This window comes from Leuresthes tenuis, unplaced genomic scaffold (assembly GCF_036924035.1).
Source record: "Leuresthes tenuis unplaced genomic scaffold, fLeuTen1.0.hap1 SCAF_23, whole genome shotgun sequence".
Lineage (NCBI taxonomy): Eukaryota > Metazoa > Chordata > Actinopteri > Atheriniformes > Atherinopsidae > Leuresthes > Leuresthes tenuis.
Genome location: NW_027325377.1, coordinates 8,292,992 through 8,307,175, shown reverse-complemented (window position 1 = coordinate 8,307,175; position 14,184 = coordinate 8,292,992). Strand labels below are relative to the sequence as shown.

Below are 14,184 nucleotides of genomic sequence, written 5' to 3'. Positions count from 1 at the left end.
GTTTCTACAAGACTGACAAAGAGCATTTAAAATTGGGCCTGCTGCTTCGATCTATGCAAAAAGCAGGGTGAGGATAAATAGAGCTTTGTGTGGCTATCAGGCAGGTTTAGGGTCAGATGATAGCCCATGCTGCTGGCCTGCACATGATGCTAAGTGTGTGTCTTATGTCTACAGGACATCTTCAACGCTGTGATCAAACAGAACCCATTCCTAGTTCACCAGCTGCCCTGCTTCTGGAACGTCCAGCTGTCAGATCACACGCGCTCTGAGAAGTGCTACAAAGATGTGTCAGACCTCAAGGTGAGACCCTGAAGTCACCAGCATGCACTCTGTCACTGTGGACATGTAAGACCTGACCAGCATCGAATGATCGGGTATCTCTAGCCGAAACAACATTCAGTGATGCCTTCTGTTTTTTGGGGTAAATTTCAAAAACATGTCTAAACATGTCAGCAGTTCACAGGAGCAGGACAGTCACGTCATATAAGAAAAGAATAGTGAAGGACTCCTCTGGGTGCCATTCATCATATGATGCATCCTTTTTTCTCAAGAAGAATAGAAAGAAAGTAACAGTGAGCAGACTGGCTAACTGAATGCATGTCCTGTTCAGAAGGTTGCAAAGTTTTGCTTCAAAGAGGCAAAAAAACCCATCTGTGGCTTGGAGTGAGATACTTCCCTTGTCCCCCTTTCTGTGCTTCTCCTGAACAGGTTATCCACTGGAACTCTCCCAAAAAGCTGCGTGTGAAGAACAAGCATGTGGAATTTTTCCGGAATCTCTATCTAACCTTTCTGGAGTATGACGGCAACCTGCTGCGAAGAGAGCTGTTCGGCTGTCCCAGCAAGGCTGACCACAACAGTGAGAATGTAGGTGGAAATGTTGCGTGTGCAGAGCATTTAAAGTGGTAGATGCTTGTACCGTTCAGTCTAATGTAGGATCGTTTGTGTCATTTCCATCTTGGCGGGAGGAACATGTTGAGAGGAGGAGTTAATTGGTTGAGTTAATGACTCTATCACATCTCCTTCTCTGCCTGTCTGAGTGCATGCACCCCAGCAGACGTTGGACCGGATATCTGTCGCCTGAACCAGGCAGCACTGTGTCCAAAGGGAAACTCCAATACAGCAAAAAACTGCACAGGAAAATTGTCTTCTGAAAAAATGCCTACATTAAGTCAGTATCTGATGAGAAGTGTAGTTTTAGCGGTTTTAAACAGGGTTATTAACCGCTGATATGCTTGCTGAAACAAGAAGATTTCATCATTTTATTTTCCAGTAGTAACATTTTTATCCTCTATGCGCCACCAACTCCCAGGAGACAAGTCTATAACAAGGGGAAGGAATAGCATCACGTGTGCATGCACAGATGATGCCCAGATTTTCATGGCACAGAGGTTGTCAAAATTAGATTTATGCTCGAACAAAATCGTAACATTTATTAATTTGCCATAAGTCTGTGAGGATGTAGTGCATCAAACGCTGCTGCTGCACACCGAGGTGTGTTGTGTAGACAAGTGCTTGTGCATTTTATGAAAATACAGGAAAAAAAATATTGAAATGGCACATCTACAGCTGTGCAAATAGCTGACTGATGTGTTTTTACATGGTACATGCACTCTCCAAGCCGATGCAGGGTCCTGAATCAAACATGCACAAACTGATAGAGCTGAATAAATGTCAAACTGGGAGCCACTGCAGAATAAATGTACCTACTCTGCAACGATTCACCGATATGACTGTGCTTTGGTGGATTTTGATGGGTACTTGTCAAAGAAATCATGCGTGTTGAACCTTCACCTTTCCACTTTTAAGGACACAGAAACTGATCTTGAGCGCAGTTCAGTTATTTCAGTTCCTCTGGGTAAAAAAAAGTGTCTAAAGTTTTAGTTGCTCCCATTGGAATAATCACTCAAATGATAGCACATGGATCTAGATCTAAGCACAGTTCATGAACCGAGGCTGTGTTGGACAACAGTTTCTGATGGGAAGGTTTTCATCAGACAGGCTGATTTCTTCTCTTTTTTTTGCCTGGACAGATGTATATGATACACAAATGGATGAATATATTTCTCTAAATAAAAAGTGAACTGTGTCCACTCTTGTAGGCCCGACCTTGCTCCTGCTCTGCACACCACAGCTGGAGCCAATAAAGAATGTGTGAAAATCACTTGTTTCACTGAGGCACTGTTATATGTGTATCGCCTCAGTCGAACAAAATATAGAAAATGACTTAATATCCACCTCAAAATCCTATCTTTATGTTTATTTTGTAACTTTGATCGTTGGAATTGTTAGACGGAATCATTTCCTTTTTATAAAGGATACTCCAATGTTTCCTGTGCTAAAGGAAGTCATACAGGAACTGTTGAAGCTGCTTTCCTCAGCATTTTGAGAATTCCACCAACTCGTATCACACCTGTCAGTTAGCAGATACTTCTGGGTATTTTCTGTTAGTCAAGAAACAAACAGACTGTTAGACCAGACCATTGCTCTTCTTCTGTTGTTTCTTCTCCTTCTTTGCCATGATACTGATCACAAAGCGAGGAACGTGGGTGATTAACTTTTCTGATTGCAGACAATGTGAGAATTGGATCATCATGCTTCTACTTTTCATTACACAACACTGGAATCTTCATATTTTTTACTGATGAGACCTTTTTGAAAAGCTCAGCAGTTATTATAAGAAGCCGCTACGGGTTTTCTGGAGCATTACTCATCCTCTACAAGTAATGTGAATGTTTGGTTTCTGCATTTTTATTTATTTATTTTTTCTTGTTGTTACACTTGAACTACATGATCGTCCTCAGTTTTAGAATTTTTGTTATAAGCTGGTCGAGCTGCAGGAAAAGCAGATACAGAGATGGGGATTGAATCGAAGAGAAGTTTCATGAAATGACAAATAAAGAAATATTCCCCTATTTGTCTACTCGCATTACACTGTAGCTGACAAGCACTGCTTTAGAATGTAGCCAAATATGGCAACAGGGTCACCAGACTTTAGTTGTAATGAATAAGATCAAGCGAAGGACTGACACCCACGTCAGCATTTGAGAGTCCGGTTCTTGTTCTCTCTGGATTGTGACAGCGGCAGCCTCCACAGTGTCAGTGTGGACAGAACAGATGGAGGCCTCAGTGTCCCCTACTGTGTAAAAAAACTGCAGACAAAATGAAACATGAACACACTACTGTTTAGTACTTTGTCATTCAGGTACTTGATCTTTCCCATTGAGGTCAGTATAATCAGGGGTTGTGTTTTCACAGAACAAGCTTTTATGGGCTATAAAGTCAATTAAAGTATCAGCTCTATGGTCAGTTAATCACATTATAATTTTCTATCATTGTGTGCTGAGGCCATTTTTTTGCCAAAGTGAACTTAACTCAGGAATTAGAATTAGTTTGGTCAGTCAATTTTTCAGAGTCTGAGCAGCAATTTTAATCCCATTAAAGTGATGATTAGCCTAATGAAGTCACTTACTGTTTGGATCCAGCAGCACACAACAGGCCACACTGCTTCACGGCCACAGTGTGACAGCAGCTCCACTAATCAGACCAGGGAACACACGCCATGTCCTTTCTGCTGTCTTGCACATCTGTACCTTGTTGAGCTTTTGCTGTGCTCATCTCAAGTTTTCATCTTTACTTAAAGCTAAATGAAGTTGAATAGAACTGAGACCACATGCTGTCGTAGTTGAGGTTTTGCTCCGTTATCACTTTTACTGTGTGCAGAAAGCTTAAGATGCGTCCTCTAAAAGTGTTGTGTCAGGTTTGTGTGACTTCTCATCAGAAAGTTAACAAAAGCTAATCAGGCAGAATTAATAGTAAAAAACCCTTTTATTTCCATTAAATATGGCAGTTCCCTGCTTGTTTTATGGGGGATTAGACGTTTTGTATCAGTGGTGTGTTGTGGCAGAGTGAGACAGAAACAGTCCACTACTGTGTGAGGGAGCAGTCAGGCGCCACGTATCGTTCAGGGTCTGGGTGTTCTCTGGTAAGATCAACAATAGAAGATGTTTGTGGAAATCTAAGACACAGTGGCGTCAGATTTGGTTTAGGCAACATACACGCAGAGTGTAATCAGGAAGTATAAGAGAATACAACAATCTACTGTCTTTGGGAATTCCGTGTATGCTACAATGTAGTATGTTTCTATGCTGTTTGTAAATCCCCCATAAGAAGCTGCCAAGGTGAGTTTGACTACTCTGGTCAGGGTCACCAGAAAAGACCAGAGTAGTTGGACGTGGCTAAAACCGAATCTCTCTCTGACACCACCGTAAACAATGGTAAGGCTCTGCTCCCTGCTACACTACTCACTGCATTATGCAAACACTGGACTTTTTCTGAAAAACCCCATCAAAAGCCAAAATGTGATGGTGTTTGCCTCCCATTGGAAAGATCTTAAACTAGCATAAATATCATGGCATCTGACTCCACGGGAAAGTTAAGAGTGCTATGTGAATGTAATACACCCTTTGAACCATTGCCAGGACTCTAAGTATGATGAATACTTCTGTCAGATGTTGGAGTTTCTGTTATAAAAATAATTTCTTGTTCTTTCTTTTTTTTCATTTTTATAATAATCGACACAATTTCATTTTGAGAGTAAATACACTGCCAAGGCCAAACACTATCTGTCCATCTATTTTCTACACCTGCTTCATCCAAATCAGGGTTGGAGGGGGGCTTTAGCCTAGCCCAACTGCCATCGAGTGAGATGTGGGGTACACCCTACAGTCAGTTGGAATCACCAGTTAACCTAACATGTAATTTTTTGGACCGTGAGAGGAAGCTGGAGTACCTAGAGAGAACCCCCACATGAATGGAGACAGTATGCAAACTCCACAAAGAAAGAACCCAACTGAGATTCATACCTCTCAACGAGAAGGTTGTCAGCTATCAATGGTTTATTGAATCAGGCCCCACAGAGGAACACAATGCTGGCTCCATTTTCTGTGTGATAAATGACCTGTCTTTGTTTTAAGCATGGCGGAGCATGTAATGTAAGGAAGTCGGTGTCAGTTTGTCTGCTCTGAAGCTGCAGCTCAGGCTCCCTGATAAATAAACTGTCTCTCTGTCCTTCTCCTGTTTGCCTCCAGCTCCAGAAGACTCTGTCAGAGCTTGATGAAGATGATCCATGCTATGAGTTTCGCCGGGAGCGATTCACCGTCCATCGAACACATCTTTATTTCCTGCACTATGAGTATGAACCCAGCTCCGACAACACCGATGTCACTCTTGTTGCCCAGCTGTCTATGGACAGGTACTGAAATCCACTCACAGAGTTCAGTCTGCTGAAGAGAAATTTTGTTCTTAGTTTTAGAAAAATATCCTGAAATATCCTATGTAGATAAAACTGAAGGGACGAGTCAACCCTAAGGGAGTTTTTTTGGTAAGAAGCCTCAACCCAGAGCTTAAAAATGTGTTTGCTGTGCAAACTTAAAGCTTTGGCTAAAGACTTTAGTTGGTAGAAATTAGGTCACCCTGGAGCACTTAAGTATGAATTCACAAACTGTAATGGGAGGTTTCAGTCTCAGTCTTGGACAGACCGCACATAGTAGGCTCATGAGTGTAAATAGGAAATAAACTGGGCTGAGGAATTCCGAGAAAACATTAGAGGGAAAAAATTAAACAAATTAAACAGTCATTTTTAAGTGATGATATCAGTGATTTACTTTCATTTTAAACTTTATTCCGTCAGAAAAACTTCCATGACCCTTTAGGGTGACTCCTTGACTACTTCCAATTCCACAGTTCTCATCTCTGAACTGCAGGCTGTTTTCTCAGTCGTGTTGAATCTTCCCTCTGCCCTTCCCAGAGTCTCTACCATGTACATGCACGCACATGGAGAATTCAGCCTTAGACTGCACTCGGGCGGCTAATCTGGTTCGCGTTTTATGCGTCAGAGTTTCCTTATAAGCAGCGAAGTAGAATGATTGTCAGTTGTCATGATGAACATCATGCTGAGACACCATGAGGCATACTGACAGACGTACAGTATCTGATGAGCCAAACAATGATCAGCTCTTAGAGGATTTGAAACACTCCACTTTAGACGGAATAAAAATAATTTCCATTAGTTCTAGATAGCCAAACAAAATCCACAGATCATATCCTCAAACTTCATCAAGCTGCTTGCAAATACTCATTTTTAACTGTTTGTTTTGTTGTTTACAATGAGCAGCAGAATTATAAAGTATTTGCTGTAAGCTTTGTGTTAACATGTAGTTTGTACTGAATTTAAATTTCATTTGACTTCGTTTTAGAGGGAGTTGTTTGAGTAATTCTCATTATTTCCTGTAGATGTGTGATCTGGACTGAGTGAATGTCTGGTTTGACTGTTTTAAAGAATCCTCAGCAGGGGAGGCATTACATTATATTTAATCTCAGACTGGCTGGGATGAGAACGCAGCTCCACAGAATTATGCACATCCCCGTGAAGTGCGAAATTTGTTAACATAATGACTACTCTTCTTGGTAGATGAGCAGACACCATGTCAACACAGTTAAGTCAACTAGAAATATCTGTGCCAACGTGTGACTGTAAAGCCTGCAGAACAAGCTTGCATTTAACTGCTGTGCTGGAAGAAGTATTATATCATTTCCAGTTTGGTTGACAAAGTTAAGGATATTGCATATCTACTCTGACTGCTTTTTGCTGGCAAAGGATGCAGCGTGTACGATAAAGCCTAAACTTCTGGAGAGTTACAACAAACAAGACTGACCAAGACCTCGTGTTTACTAAGCCTGGAATATGAAGAGATGACCTGATATCACCACACGATAGCTTCAGTTGAACAGACTGATGGGTTAATCAAATTCATGTTGTCTCACCAGTCTTTTCATTCTGCGTTAGCACAACAGCATTAATCCGTTCTGACCTTTCCTGCTTTATGAAAAGTGACTATTTAAAAATTATCCATGTAAGAGTCTATTTGTTTCTGTTAAGTTGAATTAAAAAAAAACAGAACTGCACTACCTGGAACAGCCATTTGCCATTTCCTGGAAATTCAGACAAAATTGGGAGGAACATAACTGGAAACTGAAAACCGGTGGCTGCATCCCTGTCAGTCCCCACACTTGTTAAAAGTAACAAATATCACAGCATTTATTAAGCTTTGCAGCCAATAGACGTGATTTCAGTATGCTTGAAATTAACTGCTTCAGAGCAAAGCGCTTAGAAGGTAAATGCGTTCCACTGACGACGTCTCACAGTCATTAATAATGTCCCTCAAAATCTAAACGAATCCACAGAAGATGCTCATGATAATACACTGTCATGGAAACAGTGGAGCACACAAATGCTCCCACAATCCTTAAAAATGTTGCACTCAACACTTTTATATATTGCAGACACAAACATGTTGGATACATTATATTTATTATTTTATCTATCTTTTTTATTCTTTATAAATGTACAAATTACCACTAGATATTTTTTTTTAATCCGCCAAACTTTCCCCTGCAGGCTCCAGATGTTGGAGGCCATCTGTAAGCACTGGGAAGGCCCCATCAGCTTGGCCCTGTACCTCTCTGACGCTGAAGCCCAGCAGTTCCTGCGCTACGCTCAGGGATCCGAAGTGTTGATGAGTCGTGGGAATGTAGGTTATCATATAGTCTACAAAGAGGGACAGTTTTACCCAGTCAACCTGCTACGAAATGTGGCCATGCAGCAGGTCAACACGCCCTACATGTTCTTATCAGACATTGACTTCCTGCCCATGTACGGCCTCTACGAATATCTCAGGTAAGATGAGAGCTTGCTCAAAAGCACCAGTGTTGTCACAGGATCTCTTGTAGTGCATTATAAATGTCATTTTTCGTTCATGGACCCCTGTAAAAATTCTCTGTGTCTGCAGGAAGTCAGTTGTACAGCTGGACATGGCCAACAACAAGAAAGCGCTGGTGGTTCCAGCCTTTGAAACTCTACGATATCGACTTTCCTACCCAAAATCTAAGGCTGAGCTGTTGTCCCAGCTGGACATGGGCACACTCTTCACCTTTAGGTGCAAAACTTTCACATTTTCACTCTACAAAACACTAAAACTGCTCGTTTATTTCCCTGCCAGTCATAACAGTTATATGAATATAAAGAAAAACGGTTGCACATTTAGCCTGAAAAATCCCATAAAGCTGATGAGCAATACCTTTTATGTGGTTGTTTCCTGATGGAGAACTCGATCATAGAAACTTGTGAAACACAATCATGTCATGTTGAACTGTGCTAGCATCAGAACAGGAGGAGCTCAGTTGTATCCGAAGCACTATAAGGCAGACAAAGAATGACTGCATATAGTCAGAAGAAAATTCGGTTGCCTTTCCTTAATCTTGAAGCTCTGTTAGTTATTTTATTATCGTCTCATTGCTTTTATTTGACCTGAACTGATTTATTCTTCACTGTGCCAGAATGAAAGTGAAACTAATCTACTAGTTCCATCTCTTTTCCACTTTACATTCCTGTGTTTGCACCTCATTCATCTGCTATCATAAAAAAACACCACTGTTGATCTGGAGGTCATTAAATTCTATTATTCAATTAACTGCATTTTGATGAGTATCTATTGGCATTAACATGAAATAACGTCTTTGATTTGCAAACCCAAATGCTACAGCATCACTGTGAGGACATTTTTGGTTTCAGTCCAGATGAAAACGAAGAGCCTGATAACTCATTTTTAAATAAGCATCAGATGTGCCGGTACCAGCAGCCAACTGCAAAACTTCATGAACTCTGTTGGAATGCAGCCACTAAAAATGATTTGAAATGCAGGGTGAAGTAAACATATAGTGCATCTCTTCTCATCATAATCATAGTTTTTTTTCCTCATCCGTTCAGGTACCATGTGTGGACTAAAGGCCACGCGCCAACTAACTTTGCTAAATGGCGGACAGCCACCACACCCTATAGGGTGCAGTGGGAGGCTGACTTTGAGCCCTACGTGATGGTGAGGAGAGACAGCCCTGAGTATGACCGCCGCTTTGTGGGCTTTGGCTGGAACAAGGTGGCTCACATCATGGAGCTGGACGCACAGGTGACACACCCACTCTTTATACTTCTAAATCTCCCAAAGGAGTTATGTTAAGTCAAACGCCTACTTACTTCAGCCGAAAGGTTCAGTATTCCTCATATGTTAACACAATTTGTTACTTGATGTTCACAAGTCTGGCTTCGCAGTATGAATTGGGCCTTGTACCCAAACTGTGAGAGAGCGAGTTTGAAGAAGTTTAAAGAAAACAACATTCATGTCACTATTGATATTGCACAGTGCATACTAAATGAATTGCTCTAATTTGGAGATATACCAAAACAGTTTGACTTTTGTTCAGGAGGTGCAGCAGTTGTACACTAATCAGAAGGTTGATAGGACAGAGAAAAAGCTTGCATGCGTTGTTAACTGCAATAAAAATGCAGCATTTAAAGCTTAAATGAAACCAGGAAGAACCTAAAGGCAAGCAGTCAGGTAAAGCTCTCCTGTCTAAAGTAAAAGTAAAAGTCAGCATGCATCAAATTATGATAGGACTTTATTGCTGTGTGAAGCGGTCTGAAGAAGTTTGGCTGCAGTGCTCCACGTCTGTCCTTGCAAAGACCTGTGTGATGTTATTTTACAATTAAAAAGGCGCAGTTGCTAAGGTCTCTCAAAGACTAGAATGTGATCGTTTAAAAAACATTTCTTGTTTCTGGAACCTCAAGAATATCAAGTACTGACTAACCCTACACTAATCTATGTTGTATTGTCAGTGTATCAAATGACTACATACATCTTCGCTCACGGACCGCCAAAATTACCAAACAACAGCTGTTCCAGGTGCTGATGGTGCTGATTAAACATTTTTCCTGCTCTTTTCCTTCTGCAGGAGTACGAGTTTGTGGTTCTGCCCAATGCCTACATGATCCACATGCCTCACGCACCCAGCTTCGACATCACCAAGTTCCGCTCCAATAAGCAGTACCGGGTCTGCCTCAAGACCCTCAAGGAGGAGTTCCAACAGAACATGTCGCGGCGCTACGGCTTTGCCGCCCTCAAGTACATGACTGCAGAGAACAACAGCTAGCTATCACTGAAGACCCTCACACCCCCAGCACTGAACTACTGACACTGTTCATGCACGGGGAAAGGGGGCGCTGAGCTCAGATGTCTCACACGGGGCCTCTGGGATCCTATGAGACTCGGATCCATCAAACTTTTTTAGAACATTTGACCCTCCAATGTGTGACTGCAAGGGTCTTTATCTCCATACTTTGTCCTCTGCTGTGGATGGAAGAGGTGATCCAGGAGGAGTGTGTTTCTGCTGTGATGTTGAAGCTGTGACAGACGACATTGGTTTCTTCTGGGCCAGGACCTCGGCTGTGTGTGGCCTGAGCTCACGATGTCTGACTTGCAGCAGGCAAAGGAAAACAGAGTTTAATGCCTTGCCATATTTGTAAGACCAGTGACAGACTTGTCTGCTGTGTGTAACTTTATGTATGTATGAGTGTGTGTACGTGCAGGTAGATGAAAAGTATGACTGTGTGTGTGTGTGTGTGTGTGTGTGTGTGTGTGAGAGAGAGTTTTTGTGTATGCTCGTTCCTGCAGGATAGTGCTTTGCAAAAATCTTCAAGAGCTGAACGTGAAGGATTGTGGGCTTACAGCGTGTTTGCACGCTACAAAAAGGAAATCCTCTCAAGCGTCTTGAAGCCAGAAAAAGCCGCCGCCGTTTGACTGACAGCTCAATCCAACTCAGCTGCGAATCATCAGTAGGCAGCGAAATAAGACAAAGCAGTAAACATGTCTACACAGATCCTGGAAATCTTATTGTGACAAACACACACTCAGATACTGTGGCAGGCAGCCTGTCAGCCAGCCATCTGTTGCTGCTTCATTTGTCTCATAGCTGATAGAGATCAGAATAAATTCTCCTCCTCATATGACAAGTGTAAAGATAGCTGGAGGTCATCCATTCAGTTGATATTCAGGGTATCTCCACATCAGTTTCATGCTGCTAGAGCGTTTCGTCCGTCTTGTTACCACTACAGAATCTGACAGCAGCTGTTGCCATGTGCATATTTCCATTTGAATGTGATGTCAGGAAAGTCTGCACAAACCCCTGCTGGAGGTAGGAGCAGTCACCGAGCTCACACATTCCTCCTCTGCCCATCAGTCAGTGCCACCTCCTAGTGTGTGTTGGGGAGGCAGGGTTCTACTGTGCACTTCTGGGAGTTTCAGAGGACAACCAGTTCCAGCGTGGGCTGAGATCTTGACTTTCTTTCTGCTGTCACAAATCTTCTGTTAAGTTCAAGCCCAGTCTGCAGACTTTCCATTTCTTGAAATTTTATATATAAACTTTGCTTGTAGTAGAAGATCTTCTGTAGACACTTTTAAAGTGTTGACAGACAAAGCTGTTGTTCTTTTGGGCAACATGAAATGTGTTCATGCTGCAAGTGACCACTGTGGAAAATAAGAGACGAGGCCAAGTATTTTAATGTGTTCATGGTTAAGCCCCCCAAGAACAGAGCTGGGCTCTGTTTCAGTTTCAGCACAGTGACAGTATTCCTAAACTACAGTTTCCATCCATTGTTGGACACTGGCCCATGGAACATTTTTTTTCCACAGTTATTGGAAAAGGTCAGCTTTTTAAAGAAAGTGAATACAAACTGAATTGTTCCTTAATGCCATTCAGTGCAACAGCATTCAGAGAGTCTTGAGGAGACAATTGACAAGAAGTCAGTCAGCTCAGATGATGGGAGTCTCAGTCAAGTATTCTCTCCAGAGTCTCAGTTTGGATAGATAGTAATGAGCAGTTTCTGTGGGTTAAAATTACCAGAGGCTTCAAAAGCTTTCAGCATATTTACAACTGAGCATCTGTCATTCAAATAAAAAATGTGCCATCTTTTAATCTGGTTCTCTTTGATGCATCTATAACTTCAGCAATTTAGGCACAACAGTCATATTTTAACCAGGTATTTAAAAACACCCCATAAGCTAATGCACTGGTTTGCTTCAATGGAGTTTGAATGAGACAGAACTTTCACGTTTGTGAGATCTTCATCACACTGCTTCAACCATTCGGGACATTCATAGGTCAAACTGATCAGGAACGGCTGCTGTCACAGCTCTCTAAGATCATGTGTTGGAAAATATTCAAGCTGCTTTCTTGGCTTTGCTTTGACATGCTGGGAGGAAAGATGCTTAATAACAGTGTGACTTCAGCCACTGTTATCATGAGGGACAGATTCTGCAGAGTCCTCTTGCACACATTCATTAGTGACACACGGTGGCGGCTCTGAGGAGGAGGGGAATAAGGTTCGAATGTATCTCAGAAACCTTATTTTAACAATAAGGTTTCAGGCAAGTTCAGTCTCATATGTCCTGCCTTTTTTAAACCAAGATTGAAAACTTATTGAAAACTGAGACTGACTGTCAGAACATTAGTGTTGAACTTTAAGCCAACACAGATGAGAAGTCCTACAAACTAAGATGTCAGTCAACAGACCCAGGCACAGACCCAGGGAATATCTGTTGGAGGTGAGAGCTCAGATAAAGATGTCAGTGCATACAGTTGTGAGCAGCTAGAGGCTGCTCTCTGTACTGTATGTACTGTCTGGGTCTCTCTCTCTCTCTCTATCTCTCTGTCATTACTGCAGTCTCTCATCCTGTACATGAAAGCTGCAGAAGGGCTTGATGCAGGTTTGTGTGTGTTTGGGAATTTCAAAAAGCTGAATGAATGATTGGTCTGTCTGATATTCAGTATGTATGTGTGGGAAGTCTGAATGTGGTTGTGTGGCTTTGTGGGGCAGGGAGGGGCTGCAGTGTGGAAGTAGGACAGTGCTGACTGATGCTGCTACCTGAATAAAAGCAACGAGTCAAACGTTCTACTGTGTTTTTTTCTTTCATCATTTCTGTTTCCATGAATATCAATTTAGCCTCGTGAACCCAGGGGAAGCACTCCTACTCCACACACATACCAACGCTGCATTGAAACTTGCTGAAATTCCCAAGAGTTACAACCTCTTAGACTTAATGGAGCGTTCTGCTGATTTTATAAGTCGAAACCAGTTCATTCTTCAAAGGGAGTTCTTCTCAGCCTGTGTAAACAGCTGTGTGAATGTGCAAGTCGAATGATGAATTACTTTAGTGCACCTTCCTGATAAAATCTGTCTTAAAGCAGGCCAAATATACCGGATGTTATTGATCAACTTAATGATTTTCTAAAACATTTGTCAGTCGTTGTACTTGGAAATAGTGACTGGTAACAAAGACTGGTAAGACAGCGCCAAGCTAAGGGCAGTGATATGTATTGTTGCTCCGTGACGTGCTCCTTTAGTGCTCAGGCTTCTTTGTTTACAAGTGTTTGAAATGTGTTCGTGAGTTTTGCCAACAGAGCATAATAAAATTCGAGGTAATTCAAGTTGTAATAATTTGTAGTAATTCAAGTTTGAAATCCCTTACTTATATGGCTATATCATTAGAGAGAAGAGAGAAAACGGTGATCGTTGCAGGGTCAGACCGCACACATGAAGCAGTCACATGAACGGCATCCAAACACTCTGATCCTAATCCAACTAAATATATTCAATTCAATTCAGTTTTATTCATACAGCGCCAAATCACAACAACTGTCACCTCAAGGCACTTCAAAGATACAGTCCAATTCAAGCCAATTACAATCCAGTTCATTGTAAAGCAATCAAATCAAATTCATTTAATTCAAAGTCATACAAAAACAATTTAAAAAAAAGCTGCCTATCTAAGGAAACCAACAGATTGCATCGAAACATCTCTTTGATTCAATCGCCTGCCCCGACCATGCATGAGGCGATAGTAGAAAGAACAAACTCCTTTTGATCAGGGAGAAACCTCCAGCAGAATCCAAACTAGGGAGCCAGCTATCTGCCTCGACTGATTGGGGGTTGAGAGGACAGCAAAGAGGGGACAGCGGGCACCACAACACTAGGCAAGGGATACCTGCTGAGAAAGAGAAACACAGGTTAATGACAACAACGTCACATGAAAAGTAAAAGAGAGGAGAGATGCATCATGGAGGTCTCAATAGGCATATTGCAGGATATCTATTGGATGTTTCATGGCCACCTGAGCCATCTATATCTATATGCTTTATCAAAAATAAAAGATTTAAGCCTAATCTTAAAGATGGAGAAAGTGTCTGCTTCCCAAACCTGGACTGGCAGCTGGCCTCCCATTCTACTTTTAGAAACAC

At 41.8% G+C, this 14,184-nt stretch overlaps 1 protein-coding gene across 1 annotated transcript in view; it reads left to right on the top strand.

Annotated features, from left to right (window-relative positions):
• The window catches only part of large1 (LARGE xylosyl- and glucuronyltransferase 1), a 79,719-nt gene extending 66,881 nt beyond the window's left edge, over positions 1 to 12,838 (top strand). The window contains exons 9-15 of the mRNA XM_072377575.1: positions 175 to 300; positions 709 to 864; positions 5,088 to 5,251; positions 7,457 to 7,735; positions 7,848 to 7,994; positions 8,825 to 9,020; positions 9,844 to 12,838. Of these exons, the coding sequence (XP_072233676.1) occupies positions 175 to 300; positions 709 to 864; positions 5,088 to 5,251; positions 7,457 to 7,735; positions 7,848 to 7,994; positions 8,825 to 9,020; positions 9,844 to 10,041 (1,266 nt within the window). The 3' untranslated portion in view covers positions 10,042 to 12,838. The remainder of the gene's footprint in view (positions 1 to 174; positions 301 to 708; positions 865 to 5,087; positions 5,252 to 7,456; positions 7,736 to 7,847; positions 7,995 to 8,824; positions 9,021 to 9,843) is intronic.
• Positions 12,839 to 14,184: the final 1,346 nt, after the last annotated feature.